The sequence below is a fragment of the Canis lupus genome, chromosome 34 (assembly GCF_048164855.1).
Source record: "Canis lupus baileyi chromosome 34, mCanLup2.hap1, whole genome shotgun sequence".
NCBI lineage: Eukaryota > Metazoa > Chordata > Mammalia > Carnivora > Canidae > Canis > Canis lupus.
In genome coordinates, this window is record NC_132871.1 from 23,152,033 (window position 1) to 23,172,753 (window position 20,721).

The 20,721-nt window shown below is 34.7% G+C and overlaps 1 protein-coding gene across 1 annotated transcript in view; it reads left to right on the forward strand.

The window, feature by feature from the left end:
• The window catches only part of IFIH1 (interferon induced with helicase C domain 1), a 57,324-nt gene that overhangs the window by 23,666 nt on the left and 12,937 nt on the right, over positions 1-20,721 (forward strand). The window contains exons 4-8 of the mRNA XM_072811057.1: positions 4,366-4,470; positions 10,040-10,260; positions 16,313-16,523; positions 17,943-18,160; positions 19,327-19,443. Of these exons, the coding sequence (XP_072667158.1) occupies positions 4,366-4,470; positions 10,040-10,260; positions 16,313-16,523; positions 17,943-18,160; positions 19,327-19,443 (872 nt within the window). The remainder of the gene's footprint in view (positions 1-4,365; positions 4,471-10,039; positions 10,261-16,312; positions 16,524-17,942; positions 18,161-19,326; positions 19,444-20,721) is intronic.

Here is a 20,721-nt window from a genome sequence, read left to right on the forward strand (position 1 = left end):
ATTTTAAAGTATTTAAAGTCTAGAAGATGTTAAATGTGAAATTTCTCAGATTCTGTTAATATTTCTGTCTTATTAGTGAAAGATTCAAGTTGTGATTGAAAAATGAGGCATTTTTCCCATGGCTAATGGACTGGTCTTAGACACTATCATTGTACGCAGAACTGTTCTTTTTTTGTGCTGTTTACAAAATTATTACAGAAAATCCTATCTTTTAATTGGATGAGTATCGTTTTCCTTCATTCCAAAAGAGTTTGATATAAATAACTGCTTTTTTTTTTTTTTTTTTAAACAGAAATTACCAGCATTTTCTAATCTATTTTGTAGCCAGCTTTGGTATTTTCCCAAGAGGAAATGACACCTATATAAAAGTTAACTAAACTTATTATATAATATAACTCCAATATTCAAAGCCCATTTAAGTAGCAACTTCATGAGAATTTAAGATTTGTTTCTCTTCAAGATTCATTTCCTCTATCTAACGGAATCATTCTCAAAATAAATGAGAAAGTAGAAACTACTGTCTATATTTTAAAAATTTTAGGAAAACAAAGGCTAAGTCATTTGTTAGCAGTGGCTGAGCTCAGGTCTGGAGACCGATCTGTTTGACTCCATGGCACAATGTTCTTTTCATGGCAACACGCTGCCTTCAATTGACTATTTTATCTGATCTATTTTAAAATCATAGACATGACTTTGTTCATCAGGATGTAAGTCCAGATTGACATACTGTGAAAAAGTACAAGGAATGAAACAAAATAATACTATATAAATCAGTTGCAGGAATTCTTGGCTTATAAACTTATAGCTTGGATTAATTTTGGCATCATAGAACCACTTGATCTGACTTCATGTGTATGTGTGTTTGTGTGATTTTTTTAAACATAGTTTCTTTAAGTGAATGTAGGAAGAAAATCTCTGGGAAAGACATTCTTAATGTTATGGGAGATTCAATATATTTTCTTTTATTATTAAAGTTATTTCCTTTAGTACTTCTCTTTCTATGAAATAAAAGAAATTATATGAAATGCATAAGAATTCGCTGCCTAGGAAACAAAATTATTTTTGTGTTGAGAAAGTGGAGATTTTATATATCCTCAAAATGACAAAGAAATAGACCTCTATATATTCACTTTCATTTTCATAATTATCTCTAGCAGAATTATTCCAATTAATTTTGTTTAACAAGGATGGAAGAGCTCCTCTTTTATTTGCATGCAAAAAAGTAAATTTCAAAATAAATGTGGATGTTTAAATGTAAAGTAAACAAAAGTCTATCGACGAAATCAGAAATGTTAGCAAAATAATAAAATCTCTCTACTTTTTTTTTTCCCCCTTGGGAGATAAACTGTTTCAAGATTGATAGAGAATTTGACATTACCATGAAAATGACTATATGCTTTTAAACAACGACAACAATAATCAACTTTCATTTCACTTAACACTTGGATATAGGATTGTTTGCTTGTTTATAAAGCTTCACACAAATCATCAGCCGTGATTTGTATCAAATAAAAAGCACCAGAATACCAGGCTTGGATTCAGAAGATGAGGACTCCTAGCTGGGCCCCATTCTAGCTGTGTGATCAGGATAAATCATTTAACTTCTCTGGGCCTTGTTTTTTCAACTGTAAAACTGAGGTGATAATGAGTATCTACCACATAGGATGTTGAGGTTTAAAGTGTAATATACATCTGTGAAGGCACTGAGCCCAGTGTCTTCCTGACACATTGCAGATTTGTTTGTAAGATCAAAATAATCCATATAATAAACTTAATTAATAATACCCTATTTTTGGTAGCAACTTTCTTTATTATTTATAAATTAATCATGCACATTGCACTAAATTAGCTCCCCTAAACTTATCTATGTTAAAACAAAGCATGGAGAAAACCTCGATTTTACATATATACAAAGTAGTTTTAAGATTGTTGGTTAACTGCTAGTGGTTAGAAAATGCAACGAAAATCAAGTATAATTTCCACTTGTGTTATGGATAGTAGGAAACTTAAAGATACAGGGTTGGATTTTAGATAATACTTATCAGTATTTTTTAGTATTTTTAGTATTATCTTCAGTTCTAATACCATATGTAAAACAACAAATGAAACGCATGTCAAAATTTACTTTTTTTTTGCTTCAGGAGTCTTAGTCTATATTTCTAGATCTAGAATTATCCTTGCAATGACATTTTCTCCATCTCATTTTACACCTTGCCTTTTCCTTATAAATCATATTCTCTTTTCATCAGTACATCTGCCCAAAACGCTCTTCTACTTGACAGTTCTATCCCACACTCGCCTCTAAGCTTCTAACAAGGCATACCTCTGGGAATTGCAAAGTGCCATATTTAAAATCTCTCAGTGAGATATACAGGTTTTCCCGTGTGATCATAAGGGATTCCTCAAATCTGAGTTTGAAAGCTAATCTATGACAACTGGTAGGCACAGTATTTTCACATTAGTATATTTATGTTGTGCTAATATACTTAAACAGTATGTATGTCCATTGAGAATTTTTCTACAAATTTCTTATCAGCTTTCTCTTAACTTTTAAGAAAGATGCCATCCATACATGTTTGATCAGCATTGGCTATGATTACGTTATATTTCCCGCTGACTAGGCTTATCCAAGTTGGAAGGGAGATGTCACAGATGTTGCAGATGCTCCCGGAGTACTAGTCAGCAATAAAAAGGAATGTTCCTGATATAAACAACGTGGATGCATCTCGAACATCTTATGCTATGTTAAAGAAGTCTAACAGAGGCTACAACTGTGTGGATCCATTTATGAGACATTCTGGAGAAGGCCAAACCATAGGGACAGAAACCAAATCAGGGACCCCTGGGGGACAGCAGAAGAGAAATGACACCAAAGGAGCTTGAGCAGACTTCCGAGGTGACAAGAAAATCTTGTTTGTGATGGTGGTTGCAAAACTGCATATATTTGTCAGACTCACCAAACCAAACCTACCTAAGAGAACAACCTAAAAAGAGTGATTTTTGCAGTATGTAAATTACACCTCAAGGAACCCACTTAAAAAAAACAAGTGGTTAAGGAAAAAGAAGATACTTGTAGTTTTGAGGAGCTGTACACTGTCTTTTTCCAGAGAAGTTTTATTGATAATATACTATGTGCATTTTTCAACCATTTCTATTTCTAGCCCTAAATGTGTGACACTCAGATTAGTTTTAAGTAGCTCAAGGCTACCTTCATGTAATTTATTCAGTGAGTTTGGGAGCTTGAGCATGAAATGAGAATTCTGAAACAAGTATAAATATTATGAAATGTCATTAATTGTAGGAAGAACATTATTTAATGGAACTCCTACCCTCATAATATGCCAACGACCTAATTTTTATTTCATTTTCCAGTCATCAGCAGTTAAGCAACAGTGCTAAGAGCTTATTGTACCTAATATCATTTAATGGCTATCAAATTCTAGGAGGTGAATTGTACTATCCCCATTTTAAATAAGGGCCAGCCAGGCTCAGAGCAACCTCAACAGCAAATTTCACAAGTCCTGATTCCAGAGCCGACATTTGTTGCCATCTTTCATTTACGTTTACCAGTTTCACGATAGTTCTGATCCTTGTGGATAAGATTGCATAAGTCCTTGGCAATAAACTGTAAAGAGGGAAGTCTTCCCTAGAGGGAAAAAAAGACTTTCAAAAGGCATTGATACTGAGTACTGAAAACCAAACGTCGGGATTCACAAGTTAAGGGAACGCTCTTGCCATTCATCTTAACCGTAACTTTTTGATGGAAGCTTAATTTAATTGTAGTAAAGGAAGACGTTTATTTCCAACCTCATATAAGCTTCCAGTACAACTGCAATGCCAGGCTTTAATGAGATTCTTTTTGAGCACATTCTTTGAGATTTTAAAGTTATGTTTATCACTGAACTGTTATTTTCATAACCAATCAATAGAACTGTGTACTTTAATAATTTTTTAAACCTTATTAATTCCCTACCATATTGTGTTAAAATAACTCAGTGGTTACTATATAATACTTTCTGTTTCAGTGCCATTATCAAGCCTAGATTTTCTTTTCTTGGACAAAATCTCCACATGGGGGGACAACCAAAGTCATCAATGTTTACAAGTTTGTGTTTGCTCTCATATCAGATGTACGATACTTCAAGTAGGTGTATATGTTTGATTCACTACCCGCCAGCTGCTCTTCCATAGTAGAGTTTTTAATTGTGGCTTGCCAGAAACTCTTACCTTTTATTCACAATTGTCTGGGTGTGCCTTTTCCACTTGCATTGAACTGTATGTACTGTGTGCTGTAGAGGTGTGCAGTTAAAATACGTTTATTCTCAGAAATATTTTAAAAATATTTTAAAATGTTTTCCTTTGCAGAATCAGACACAAGTTTGGCAGAAGGAAGTGTCAGCTGCTTAGATGAAAGTCTTGGACATAACAGCAACATGGGCAGTGATTCAGGCACCATGGGAAGTGATTCAGGTACTGCCTAACTGTTGTGTAAACCTTAAAAAGTGTGAAATAAGACGCCATATAGTGGAAAGCATGGGGGCTGTTCATACCCTCCCTAATGTATTTATGCAATTAAAGCAATTCTTTTCTACAGTTGAAGTGGTTTTGGAACTTTGCCATTCACTTTCTTTAAAAGTACAACTTATAAAAGTCTTAGAATCAAGCTCTCTAATTTTTGATCTAGTACTTATCTTTTTGGTGTAGATAAGAATATGCATATTCCACATTCCATAGAATCAGGTCATCTATTTTATTTATGCTATCTGTTTCTTAATTTGACTGCATTTAAATTATGTATTCAGTTTGGAACATGTGTTCCCAAACCCTACTTTTTAATTTTTTTTAAACTAAAATACATTTTAAATAAAAAGTTAATACTATCAATAAGATAATTGTGACTCTAGATTAACCGCAGGTAACAAGAGTCCTTTTATTATTTATTTATTTTTTAAAATATCCTTTTATTTAAATTCAATTAATTGACATATAGCATAGGTACAGTTCAGTGATTCATTGAGTTGCCTATAACACCCGGTGCTCATTCCATCACATGCCCTCCTTACTGCCCGTCACCCGGTTAACAAGAGTCCTTTTAAAATGAAAAACTAAAAATTACACATGTAGTTAAAAGAGATTCAATTGTCTAAATATCTCTGGCATAAAAGTAGAGCTTCCAAAATTATTTCTGTCACTAAATGAGAACTTTATTAGGTGTTTCCCTAATGCTCTATTAGTTGGATAGCACACCAGCAGTAAATGAGAGGGCCTCCTCCCAACCCCACACTTCAGCAATATTTCCTGTTACCGGATTGCCTAAATTCTGTCAGTATGGTCGATTTCATATGGCCTCTTTCTGTTGTTTGAGTGTGTAATTCCAGTGATTGCTACTGAACTAGAATGTTAACATTTTCTAAGAGCTGATAGATCCTCGCATATCGGTTATACACCTTCTTATATTTGTTCTGTGTGTTTGAAATATTTCACGATTAAAATTAATGATTATAAACGAACAAAAAATGCTGTGCAACGTGGCCAGCTAAGAATCAGTAGGAAACCGGCAAATTAGGAAACACAAAATACCTTGTTACTCATTTGTTCTGTGATTGAGTTGTAGAAAACACTTGGAAAATATTGTGAACTTCAGATTCCCCCGCATTGTCAGGAGACTTCTAGAAATTTAGTCAGGAGAATCCTAAAGGGACAACATCGTTTACATAAAAATGGTCATCTGCCCTAAAAGCTTTCCAAGATTTTAAAAGGTTAATTCATTTTCTGTTCACTGCACTCAGTGTTTATTAACTTATTGCCCTGTGCTTTTTTCTGTGGCTTATATTTGATTTTTCCAAACTTGTTATACAGTTGTTAGATTTAATAATTAACATTTCTATTAAATGTTATTGATGTTAGAACTCAGACTATGCTCTAGCTAATATTTAACATCTTTATGGTTGTTTTAAGCTTCTGGACCTCATCCTAATTTTTGTTTGTCTAGTAAGGGCTTTTCAACAATATTCATTCCTTCAATAAATATTTAATGGGCATGCTCTATGTACTGGGCATTTTGTCTATTTAGAGCTGCTAGCAAATGTAACTATTTGCTGATTTTCAGTCCTCAATGTGGCATGAAAGACGTGATAAATCTGAACGCAACCTACTTTTAAAAAGCAAATACATTTTCAAAGGCAAATATATTTGAAGGCAAACACATTTTCAGAGGGCACCCATTGATGGTCTAGATGAGGTCAGTGCTTAGAAACAGAGAATTACTTTGCACAGTGTGTAGTAAAATTCTGAATTTATAAAATTATGAAATTCCTTTCCCTCAGGTACATGATATAGACCGAAGTAGAAATCAATGCAAAAAAAAAAGGATTAGATAAATTGCAAATTGGTGAACATATATTGAATTTCTGAAAAACATTACAGTGTTTGGGATAATATCTTAAACTTTGAGGTTGACAAAAAGGGATTCTATCCCATATGTCCTTTCCACCTTCACCAATTATATAATGGGACATAAAGATCATGAATGTGACCCAATACTATAACATTATGTCCCTTCGTGGAAGTATTACATCATAGTAAAACATGATTAATGATGCTTTTAAAGTTTAAATATTCTAATTATGCTGTGGAAGGCTTTTTTGTTTTTCTGTCTCTCATTTTTATAGAGATATACCGCATCTCACAACGTTGCAATATTTTTGGCAATACACATTGGCCTGATATGTAGAAAGTGTTTCCTTACTATTTTGAGGTAATACCTATTAATATTTGTCCAGCTGGAATGGCGTGTTTTTCTGTAGTTACATACTATAGGTAAAGGAATACTTTGTCGATTTCAAACACATGCAGTGACAGACCTTTTCTCTCCAAGAATAACTCAGCTGTCAAAATCAATGTGAGAATGAAATGTGCCACATGGTGTAGTTCCAATAAAATGTTATTATTTAAGTCCTATTTGATTTTATTTTTTGACCATTTATATGGTATCGTATAATTTCAAGGTCTTCAACCAATATTTGTTATAGGGGAAGGGCACAACGTTATTCGAAGCTTGTGCATATTTTAAATACCACATTCATTATTGCATGTAATTGATTTTGCTTTTCAAAGCAAGCCAAAGAGAAACAAAAAACAAACAAACAAAAACCCAAACATTTCTTTTATAAAGGAAATTGGCTCCTAGCTCATTGACACCAGCCCAGTTCTCTCCTTCTGGTGACAGAGAAGAGAAAATTCTCTTTTCATTGCTTATGTGGATAAATTCTTCCATCCCTGTGTCAGAGGATGTGATAAGGCAAGAATCAGGCTGAATATTTAGCACTCACCCAGCTCTTCTTTGGATGCTGTTCTCACAATGAATCCAACTCTAATTTTTTTTCCCATTTTCACTCTGTGCTTGTCTTTCAAACTTGGGGCTACCTATCAAGTTTCCCGGACTTGACTCAAAAGTATGGATGCTAATTGAGCTACCTGTCTAATAGCCAGATATTTTTTAGTGGCAGCAGTATAGTATTTTAGGCTCTGAAGTCCCTGAAGACAAGGGCTATATGCCTGGGACTACATGGCATATAAGAAGTACTCCGTAGAAAGGAGAGAAAATGAGTGGGAAATATCAGAGAGGAGTCAAACCATGAGAGACTCCTAACTCTGGGAAACGAAAAAGGGGTGGTGGAAGGGAAGGTGGGCGGGGGGACAGGGTGTCTGGGTGATGGGCACTAAGGGGATGAGCATTGGGTGTTATACTATATGCCGACAAATTGAACTCTAATAAAAAAATACACACACAAAAAAAGAAGTACCCCATAAATATTTGGGGCAGAATGAACTAGAAGTACATGATGAGTTAGGTGGCAGTGAAACAAATAAGTTTGGTTCTAGAATCAAATTTTGAACATGATAGCCCTTTTAACATCTTAACTCATATCTATTAGTGCAATATGTAGAATGCATGAGTGTTTTACTCATTTGACTTAGTTTTAGATTACTTGGGAAAGAGACAGAAAATTGCTCTAAGTTTCTCTTTTTAATTTGTGTTACCCAAGGATACAGTAGTAAACATGAAAAACAAAAGGGAAACTGATTATTTAAAGGGGTACTTGTAACTATTTCAAGGGAAGCCAAATTTTGTTATTTTTTAAAATCCGTGCAAAAATATACCTAGAGTGAAATTAAAGGGAATAATTTGCTAATCTCTTTTAAGGACTTTCCTAAATTAAATATCAACTTAGCAAAAGTAAATTTCTGAATCTTGATGCTAAACACAACTTAAAGTATATCTTTATTGCAAATATTCTTGCTCTTTTGGAAAAGTTGGGTAATCAATTCTCATAATATAGGTAGAATATTAGGATTTTTTAAATTATAAGAGCCACATAGCAGAGAAGTAAAGATATTCTTAAATAAATTTGAACCTTGCATAAATATAATAAAAGATGAATTATTACAATTGCTGTAGAGTTCAAAGCAAGCATGGAAAGCAAACTTATAAATGTGTATCTTTAAATGTTGGTGATCTTAAATGGGTTTTTCCTGAAAATCATATTAAATGAATCAGCAGATGATCCAATGATAACTTAAATGTATTGCTTTGTTTACTCATCCATACAGAAGGCAAATTTCCTGCCAGGTTAGTAGATGACTGACTCTTACTAAGTGATATTTGGTGTGAATTTTCCTACCTGTGCAGATAGTACTATCGCAATAAGCTAAAACCCATTTAAATAGAATCACCCAGTTGCTGAAATGGAATCATCAGCAACTTTTGTGAAGTTAATGGGATTATATTAGTTTAGTTTTATTGCAATCATTGATAAGAGAAGGAATACTTCATGTGTAATGAAGTACTAAGTGCTGTCATTTCATTTTTTCTTACGATTGCATAAAGCAAAAGATGGGTTTTAAATTGATATAATATTTATTTTACTGCATTCCACATGATAGAGTATACATTTTTAGACCTTTTTTCCCCTGGAAAATATGATCTCTTTCCCTATACATAAATATGATCACTTTTAAACAAAATACATTTAAACCGAGATATGTTTTAACAATTTTATTCTATAGTTTAAAAAATTAGGGTATGTTAGTACTTTATGAGAATTTTAACTTTAAGAATCTATGTTAATTGGAAAGATTTTTAATATATCACATTTTGAGTTTCAGGAAAATATGGATGCGTGGAGAATACATATAAGAAAGTGATAAAGATCACAATTCAAAACTAAATGCCAGAATTAGTCACAATTCAATTTAAACCAACAAAATTGCTTTTCATCTTTTAATGAAAACCTATCAGTTAAAAGTTTGCATGGGAGATTTTCTCCTTCTCCCTAAATATGGCTTCTGTTTAAAGCAGCTACCTCACATGGCAAAAATAGGATTGTTTTTGCCATTTTAGATATTTGAGATAGATAGATGATAGATAGATAGATAGATAGATAGATAGATAGATAGATAGATAGATAGACAGACAGGCTGGCTTTTGGATACTTTATTGTCAAAGTTTTTCTAATAAGGGAAAGCTCCATCAGCTATAATATCTTCTCTGCAATAAAAAGAAGGGAGGAGGTGGTACGGAACTATGGCTCCTGCTTTCCCAGTTCCCCTTGAATTGTAGGTGATAAGACACAAGTAGGGCATAAGGGCTCAACAAAGAACTAGAAAGTCTGATGCATTAAGAATCATTACTGTCAATTCTGTACCACAGCCCTTTTTGCAATTTCCCCTGGCTTTGCCCACACTGTGAAAGGACTCTCCCATGTTGCCTCCCCTTCCTGTCCTCCATCCTGTTAATTCACTCCCTCTGCACCTCCATCCCCAGGCCACCTTCATGATGGAGTGCCTGGGTCGTATCCTGCAAATGCCAGCCTAGAGCTGATGCCCATTTGGTACAGAAACTAGAAAAATGGATTGGTTTGAACCACACATGAAAAGGAATTTAAACTGTGAGAAGCCTATATTCAGTTTTGGATTTCCTAGCCTTAGTTATTTTATTGCCCATTCCCTTATTTTTCTACCTTTTAATTTCCTTCAGATGAAGAGAATGTGGCAGAAAGAGCATCCCCTGAGCCAGAACTGCATCTCAGGCCTTACCAAATGGAAGTCGCCCAACCAGCCTTGGAGGGGAAAAATATCATTATATGCCTCCCTACAGGGAGTGGGAAAACCAGAGTGGCTGTTTACATTGCCAAGGATCACTTGGACAAGAAGAAAAAAGCATCTGAACCTGGAAAAGTCATAGTCCTTGTCAATAAGGTATTCAAATAGCACATAATACAACAGTGTTTATTTTTACTTTATTTTTCTGAAGCATTTGTAAAATTACATACATAACAATACAGATTTAATGTAATTAAGAGTAATATCAAAATAAGTAACTTATTTTATTTTAAATCTTTGCTGTTTTTGCAGGTTTATGTAATATCTAAGTTATTAGCTTTTAAAATATTTTTTCATAATACCAGAGCATAAATCAAATAGCTGTTATTTATGTGTAAATACATTTACCCAGATATTCTTTAAGGTTAACTGGCACTAATTTAAATTATCATGTACATGGACATGAATAACTTCAAAATAGTACTGCAATCTAGGATCAGATACTGTCTTTTGGAATCTCTTTAGCTGTTGACCCTTAGTCAAAGGTCATAAGTCCTTCTTACCAGAATATATATCATTTGCTTGAAGACAAAGAGAAAATTAAGTGAATATTTGGCTGGTCTAAATCAAGTTAAAAAGGAAAATAGATAACTTTTAAGAGTTATTATATAGATGTTACCCGAAATGCAACTGAAGTTTTCCTCTAATAATTTATATTTTGGGACATCTAAAGACCGATCCTCATAAATAGGTATAAGTCATCTCCACAGTAAAATAAAATCTAGTTATTTGAGCTTTATTCAGATAAATGAGTTTATTAACTTGTAAATCTGTATGTTGGGCAGGTTAATCTTTACTTTTGTGGAGTAAAATTGAGTATACATTGGCATGGTCAGACATAGTCTTTTTTCTATTACTTAGAGTAACTAGACTTTCCTCATTTCCTTTACCAAAAATATAGTAATGGGCTATACAGCTTTTCTGTATTCTTGGATTTCTATTATGCCAAAGGGTTTAGTTGCAACCTGCCGTTCAGTACCAAAGAAACATGCTCAGAATATATGATCTGAATAATTTCTATCATGTAGTTCCAAATGCATTTTGAATGTATCTGCTAAGTCGAAAGACCTCTTCTTTATACTTGAATGCCTACTATTAGAACCGTTTTATTTCTCTTGTGACAATAGTGATACATTAGAATTTATTTGGAAATATCCTTTCACATATTCTCTTTCTTAAGGATATTATCTTTTGGAATAAAAGGAATCTAGCTCTGAATACAAATTCTACCCACCAGTAGTTTGACCTTGGACAAATTCCTAACTTCTCCTTACTTTAGTTTCCTCATCTGTAAAATGAACAAGATAATACTACCCAGTATAGTTGCTCTGAAATTTAGTCTATCTTAAGCCTGCGAATGACTCAGTAAGTTTTAGTTCTTTCCCCCACTCCTCCTTCCTCACCTCCATGACTGATTAAATGGAACTCCTTAACCAGTAAACAGGGTCTTAAGTGCCAGGTTTAGAGAAAAGAACAAAGTTAACTGGATTTGAAGGTACTTCAACTGGAGTTCCTGAAACCATTTGAATATTCTGCAGTTTCTTCAAACTGTATTTGCCTCCCTGAGGGTCTCCTTCCCTCCTCAACTATCTCTTTGTTACTTATACCACCTCCTCCAAAGCATGAAGCCTCAACACCTAGGAGATATTTTTGATTCATCTGCTTCCTTGCCTTCTCTTATCAGACCCCAGGGTCATAAACTCTTAGAGCTGAAAGAGGACTTCAGGATCCAGCTCTCATCCATCGCAGTGTGGTTCTCTCACCCCTGCTGAGTAAGCTGGAATACCCAGGAAGTCCCGCTTTTAATAAGATAGCTTGATCCATTCTTTGAATAGCTGGCACTGATGGAAAAGCCCTAACAAAATCTGTTTCTCTGGGATCCACACTCATTGGTTAGAGTTCTTTCCAGTGTGATTATAAAAAGTAAGTATGAATTCTCCTGCCTCGTGACTGCCCTTCACATTGAGAAGACAGCAATATGGCTACTAAGTCATTTTTCTCTTTTGTTCCCTGGGATAAGTATTCCAGTTCCTTTAACTAATTTTCATATAGCATGGTTTCCAGATTTTTTATCATCCTGAGTGCCCATAATTTTTGATTCATTTATTTAGGACCTTCTTCAAGTACAGCGTCCAGAGTTGGGCAAAATACTATAGATATGGTGTTATTAGTGCAGACTGTAAGAGAGATGAGATGTGACTCTAAGCCCACAACCTGGTTTGCATTTATCACTGGTGCTGGCACCCAGAGATTCATCTGGAGTTTGCTGTAAACTAAAAGCCTCAGTTTCTTTTTTGTCTGAAAATCTGTTATACTAGAATTCTTTTAACTTATTTTTGTGCAGTTAATTTTTGAGCCTAAATGCGAATACTTATATTCATTTCTTCATCTTATGCATGTTGATTGATCCTCGCAGGCCTCAGGTTTTTGTATGCATCTAACGCACCTTGTTCTTATAATGATTCCTCCTCTCGATGTTGTATGCTCATCATGAATTTTTCATCTCATTGGATTGAGGTGATTCTTGCAAATCCACATTTGCAGCCATGTTTAAATGTTAAATTATCCTCATTAATTATTCATTTTCACTGCACTGTTATGGAGACAGTTAAAGACGTAAGTCTAATTCATCATCTGCTTCTCTGGTATTTTTCCCTAAGAATCACTAGAAATCCCTCCACTAGTTCTTCCATATATGTCACAATTGTTTACTTTATCATCCCATTTCTTTCCATTTTAAAGTAACTTGAGCTTCAGTTCTCTTCGACTGAGTCAGGAAATCTCTGGTCCTCTATGTCACATAACCTTAGGTTTATATTTGGCCTAATAGATGGCATCGTAACCCTTGATCTCAAAAAGAGAAATCCTGTCCCCTCTAACATCATTTACTTTCATCTCCCTGCCTCCATGCTTTCCAAAGTTATCGCCTTCAAATGCAGGGAGAAATGAAAACACCACCTGTGTTCCCAGACTTTCTATTTCCTATCTAGGGCTTCAACATCACGAGAGATAAATCCCAGGTTCCTTCAGATGCTATAATGCAGCCCCATATGATTCAGCAGAAGTGGGTAGCAGTTGGGTTTGATTAGTCTTGGCAGGCACTCTGTCACATCTCAGGAAAAGGCTCCAAGAGGACCACACACCTCCCAATTAGCCATGTCAGACTTGCATCTGGCTTTCTCTGTGTCCTTCAGTAGGAAGTCAACGCCACCCAGAGTGAGTATCAGGATTTCCAACACCTGCTACCTCCTGTGAAAACTTATTTTTGTTCTGTAGGCCATAAGATGCTGCTTCTTTGGAAGGTCTTGACTTATCCTTTATGGGCTGAACCCCAGGTTGCTATGTCACCCCATGGTATAGAGATTCTTAAATCATTCAACAGCATGAGGGTATTTAAAGACAAATCAAAGACAGATCCTATTCTCAGGAATCTACAATCTAAGAAATGAGAGATGTATATTAATCATATAATTATTAATATTGCATTATAGTTCATGATACAGTATTAATTATTTTTATTGTATCTCACTAAATCTACACAGCTACTCGATGAGGTAACCATAATTATTGTCATTTTACTCATCAGAAAATTGGGGCTCTGAGGCTTTATTTGATCTGTCAGGGCTCATCCTTCCAATAAGCAGCTGAGCTGAAACTTGAACTCTTATCTTCTGAAGCCAACTGGCCTTTTTTTCCCCCCTGTACTGGAATAAAAGAATCAGAAAAATATCAGGAAAGTTTCTGAGGACCAGAAAAATGACAGCTTATATTTATTTAATTTTCACAACAGTGTTATCAGTAGTTTAACATTGATTGTTAACATTCTCATTTTTTGATGTGGAAATTGAAATGATTGAGATGATTCAGTAACTTGTCCAAGGACACATAATAACCAAGTGGCTGGAGTAGTTTTTAGGGCTAACTTTCTCTCCTCTGGATCTTGCTCTTTCCACTAAGCTTAATTTTCATTCTCTTCTTCAGAGTCTTTCTTACTCCCTTCTCAGATTTTTTCCTCTGTCTCATGTAAGTAGAAGAAAAAGAATAGTTCTAGAAAGATGTGTCAGCAATGACTTTGTGTAAGAGAAAGAAGAGCTGCGGTTCTCACATTTTAAAGATTTATTGTCACGTGAGAGCTTTCATATAAGTGCAAGTTGTGTCCCTACACAACTACAAAGTTGTGTCCCTAGAGATGATCACTAGATTCAGTGGCCTTTTGATGAGGCCCAGGAGTTTGTATTTTCCAAATATCTCAAATGATTTTGTGCAGATGGACCAAAGACTTGACTTTGACAAAAAACAAACAAAAACAAAAAACAAAAACCCCAAAACACTAACAGAAAGTCTCCCTTCTTATTTTTCTCACCTTGTGTTATTTTCTCCCACTTACCAAAGTTGGTTATTAGTTTTAGGTCCTCACTATTTTCTTGAAATGACTAGATTCTATTTTACTCCTTCTCTTTCCACACTCACCCTTCGATAACTTCATTATTTATATTAAACAGTGATACAAAGTTCACTGTACACTGTTCTCAGCCAGAGGTATCAGCCAGCCCTCATTTTACACATAATGGAGCTCGCCTCAAGGAAAAAGACGAATAAGACATGTTCTGCAGACCAGTGGAAAGATAACCACTGATCATATTATCTGGTAATTATATTATGAGTATAATGCTTACTCTTTGATGCTTTTTCCTTGAAACTCTTTCTGCCAACTCTCTTCTTGCCACACTGTATATCCCTAGGCTTCCATGGTAAAAACTCTCCTAGGATATAACCTTCAAGATATCCTGGTTATTCCTTTCCCTGATCTGGGTGGTATTCTATATGACTAGTAATGTGTAGCATTGAGGTGTCAACTCAACCACCTTCTGCAGATACTATGACATACAGAGATCCAGCTAAAAGGATTTTATTTTACTTCCATGCAACAAGATCTTTGTTAAAATTTCAACAGGTTGAGCTTTTACTGAAACTGGTAATTTTTAAACTTAAGTTGGGGTAAATGCCCATTATGCAGAGTAATGCCATCACTGGGGAGTGTGAATGCAAGACTGAAGAATTAATAGCCATCCCTCAGACAGAGGACCAAGTACAGGGCTGGCACTTTCTGGATGTTGTAACCAGAAAGAATGTGGCCATCTTCCAACTGCTTGCCTGCAAAGATGCACCTCTGCTGGCCAGGGGGCATGCCTTCTTTATCTTGGGTCTTGGCCTTCACATTCTCGCTGGGTTCCATCTTCAGGGTGATGGTCTTGCAGGTCAGGATCTTTATGAAGACCTATATTTTGACTGGCCAGTGAATGCAAAGATATTGTGAATCGCCGTCACGTTGAGTAACTTCAATGCCAACATACTCCGACAACATAATGCCAGTCATCCCTGAAAGATTTCCACTTATTTTGCCAACCTGCCCTTTTGTTCTTTGTTAGCTATCAAAGCTATTTTAATGGTCTATCCCTTCATCTCACATCTGCTCTCTTCAGCAGTATCTTACCTCCTCACTTTTAGTTCTCTGTTACCTTCAGTTTTTTAGGCATGTTGCCTCTGGCCCCTTTTCAAAACAAACTACAGGAAAAAATCAACACTAAACACAACTCACAAGGGTCCTATGAACTATAATACTAAATTTAAAATATTCTGCATGGTATTCACCGCCCTTTATAGCCTGGCCCTGACCTATTAATTCAGAATTTATCTCTTACCCAGGTTTGGTTTTAATTTATCTTGTCACTGACCCATGGCTTACTAGATTAAAATTCTATCTAAACTCATCTTTGGAGTACTCAGTTACTTCTGCCTCCTTGCGGTCACTTTGTATTTCTGTGGGAGAATTATCACATGCGTTTTAATAATTTGTGGGTTTTTGTTGGTTACTCTTACCCTATGTGCTCACCTAGACCTAGTTCCTCAAAGTTGTCAGCTATGTCTTAAAACATCTTTATGTTTCAGATATGATGTTTACACCTAACAGGCATTCAATAAATGCTTATTGATAAATTAATGAATGTAATGATTGATAGTTTGTTATGCTTAGTTAACTGATAATGTAAACACTTCTGATAATGCCTGGCACATACTAGGCCTTTAATTGGTACTCTTTTTTTCTCTGACCATGCCCTCTCTCCCTTTAATTTTGGCATTTTTAAAGGTACCACTAGTTGAACAGCTTTTCCGTGAAGAGTTTGAACCATTTTTGAAGAAATGGTATCATACTATTGGATTAAGTGGTGATACCCAATTGAAAATATCATTTCCAGAAATTGTCAAAACCTATGATGTTATCATCAGTACAGCTCAAATCCTTGAAAACTCCCTTTTAAACTCAGAAAAAGGAGAAGATGATGGTGTCCAATTTTCAGGTTGGTTGAAGTTGGAAAAAGAAGAATTAGTAATATTGATGATAGTAACAGAGGCTGTAGTAGATAAATAATTTTCAAAATGTTGATTTAAAAATATTATCTCTGATTTACAGGTGCCTGGGTGGTTTAGTTGGTTAAGTGTCCGACTCTTGATCTAGGCTCAGCCCTTTGTCTCAAGGTCATGAGTTCAAGCCCATGTTGGGCTTTATGCAGTGTGGAGCCTAATTTAAAAAATAAATAAACAAAAATAAAAAGATGATTTCTCATAGGATCATCTTTTTTTTTTTTAAGATTGTATTTATTTATTCATGAGAGACAGAGACACAGGCAGAGGGAGAAGCAGGCTCCATGCGGGAGGAAGCCTGATGTGGGACTCAATCCTGGACGCCGGGATCATGCCCTGAGCCGAAAGCAGGTGCCCAACTGCTGAGCCACCCATAGATCATCTTTCATTGTTTAAGTTTTCCTTAAAACTGTTTACTTTCCTGGAGATACACAAAAATGAGATACATTTTTAATTAGATCACTTTATTTACATAAGAATACATTATTAAATCAAGCACCCACTGGACTTTTTATTACTCTTTATTTCTAGATACCAACAAGTTATTTTCTTTTTTTTAAAACATTTTTTTTTAATTTATTTATGATAGTCATACAGAGAGAGAGAGAGAGGCAGAGACATAGGCAGAGGGAGAAGCAGGCTTCATGCACCGGGAGCCTGACGTGGGATTCGATCCCGGGCCTCCAGGATCGCGCCCTGGGCCAAAGGCAGGCACCAAACCGCTGCGCCACCCGGGGATCCCAAGTTATTTTCATATGCTAACGGATACTGTTAGATATGCCATCATTTCCTTAGAATGAAATATAATCTTTTCTATTTTGTGGGGGGAGGGAAGAAAAAGTGAGAGAAAGGGAAAGGAATATAGTCATTATAATACTTCTAATAATTAAATGCAATGTTAAAACAAAGCAAAGTGATCTCTGTTTAAATGGAATGGTTTTTATCTGACATAAAAAAAAACCCTCATCAACTTAAAATTGAATGTTTTATTAAAGAACAAAAGTGTAATCCTGATTAATTTGGGGGGAACAAAGCAGGGATTGAATTCTATCTCATAAAACTTATTACCTTTTTAAATTTTCCAAAACTAATCTCTTCAAGAGTGATAATATCTAACAAGAATAGTTCCATAATTAATATGCATGGGCCTCTGGATTTACAGATGACTAGCATAGACATTGTCCACTTAAGAAGTAAGAGGTCTGTGCCATATTCTGCTCAAGAAAGGATGAGCAGCTCAGTTTACTAGCTACTAAAGGATGTCCCATAGCAGCCCAGTTTACTAGCTTTAAGGTACTTCTTTTCACTCTACCTTGCTGATATGGATAAATGAACTACTTGGATTTTCTTTTAAGACTTTACCCTCATCATCATTGACGAATGTCATCACACCAACAAAGAAGCAGTCTATAATAACATCATGAGACGTTACTTGAAACAGAAGTTGAAAAATAATAAACTCAAGAAAGAATACAAGCCAGTGATTCCTCTACCTCAGATACTAGGACTAACAGCTTCACCAGGTGTTCGAGGAGCCAAAAGGCAAGCTGAAGCCCAGCAACACATTTTAAAAGTAAGCCATTGACTTTATATGTAGCGATGATAGCAACAACAACAATAACGAACCCTAAAGCAAATACCACGGCTTTTTGGGCTTTTTGAGTAGGATTAAGTCCAAGTGCCATTGAGAAAGAAGGTATTCTGTGATCATTAGTTAGGGGAAATCAATATGTTTTAGTTAAAGTAAATATATTCAATCTTCTACAAAACAGTAATATGGCACAGAAAAATATCACAAAAATTATTGGAGTATAGATATAATCAATGAAAAATTGGGACAAATGAAATACCTTATTTTAAATATCTACTCATGTTGTTAAACTTGATGATCCATCTGATACAGAAAAGTGCACAAACTATGAAAATTTCTAATTTTCAAAATACTGCATTAGTTTCAAAATTGCATATTTTCTTCTGTGCCTTTTTTGTTCTGTGTGATTCTCAGATTCTGGGTAATTCAAATTAAATGACAAAACGGAGATATGAGAATCTTTAGTCGAGGTTGTCAGCTGACCCCAAATGATAACACCACATGAAGTACTATTGTTGATTTCGAGTGTTATGTCAATTCAGAGTAACCCAAGAAGTGTGTTAGCACAAAGGCAATTGCGTTTATATTATGAGTCCCTTACTTTAAGTTGAATTCAGTGAAATTCATGTAGAACAGACATAGGCACAATTATTTGTTCCAAGATATTTGGGAACTTATTATGGGATTAAGGACTAACATCAGTTTAGATCCAGGCACATCCTGGCTTTGGCTGCTCCTAGCTTTACATTGTCCTCGTTATGTGTAGAAGAGGGTGGTAATCTGATCCAAGGATGTCAAGCTGACCTTTAAAATGTCTTATGTAATATGGTTATCTCATAACCATTCTCTACTGGTCTCTGTAATTTGCTACACTGTTTCCATGTCAGTTTTTCCACCTGGCAAATGGAATTTAAGAAATGAAAATAAATACACTTCTTTTTCTGGAATTATACACCGACAAAACTTAGAAGCTTCTTTTGAGTCCATCGAGATAGATGTGTTGGTTTAGCAGATCCACAGTAAAGCGATATTAAAATGCTGTATTTAGTTAGTCAAGGTCCCTATTTATTACATGAAAATGTTTCTCCATTGAATCAATTGAAAAGGAAAAGTAAATATTTGAATATTAAAAAAAATCTCTTTTTCAGATATGTGCCAATCTCGATGCATGTACCATTATAACTGTGAAAGAAAATATCAATCAACTCAAAGGCCAAATGAAAGAGCCATGTAAAAAGTTTGCAATCGCAGATGACACCAGAGAAGTATGTGCTTAAAATTTTATGTTTATTAGATTGAGAATACCATACTCAACTGAAAAATGCAAAGATTACTTTATACCATCTGAAGAATATTATCTTAAATTTTTAGCAAAATAAGTTACAGTTTTATTCTTTATTATTACTATTAAGCAACAAAACACTGCTGTGAATTCTCCCTTTCAAGCTTCTTTTAGTTTTCCGGTTTATATGAAAAGTGGCTTGACTACATGTGGGCCATGGGGGTAAGGGTGGAGAGAGTTATATTGCTAAACTAAAGGGATTACTGTAGTTTATTTTATTCTTTTTACTTTCTTGGTGAATTTCAGGCATTTTTTTTTTTTTTTGACATTTCACAGAACCATTTTGTTGCTACCAGATTACAGTTGGTAATGATAATGGAAATCCTAATAATTTGCATATTTACTTTCTTAAAAGAACACTGACACAGTAAAGAAATAAAATATTTACTTTAATGGTGCTTTTGCAAGGAGTATTTTCACTGATTATAAAAACCAACTGAGTTAGTTTGGACATTATGACCAGTGTGTTATGGCAGTACTTTCTTTTGTAAAATATAAAAAAGCATGATAAATTTTAGTTCTATGTACTTGATAACAAAGGTAATCATTAAAAATCTATCTCAAAGGATGTTAGGATTAAGTGACATGAAATATGTATAATAGACAATATTGTATTTGAAATGTAGTAGGCATTAAACCAGTGTTAGTGACCAACTCCATAGATTAATTTTTTTGAAGTTCTGAAGATGACTCCTATCTATTCCAGCTGAACTAGAACATTTGAATATACTTTATTATCCTTCATTTTTTGTTATTTAGTTTTACTTAATAAATTTAAAGGTATGTTTCTACTCATAATCATTTTTAAAACTTCCACAGAATCCTCGGGATATATTTTTAAAAGAAGTTGCCATCTTACCTTTTAACTTAATTTTGATATACTTTTTATTGAAGTATAATAGACATACAGAAAGGTACAACTTCATAAATGTACAGATTGCTGAATTGTTATAAAATGAATACACCTGTTTAATAAAAATCCAAATCAAGAGATAAAACATTTTCAGCACCCCAAAACCCCTCATTCCTCCTTCTAGTCACTTAGCCCCCAAAGATAACTACTATTTTGTCTTCTAACACCAAAGATGGATTTTAACTGATTTTGAACTTAAAAGTGAAATCATATAGTATGCACTAAAGAAGAGTGCATTTAAAACTCTATCTCTTAACTTTAAAAAAAAAATTCCAGTTAACATACAGC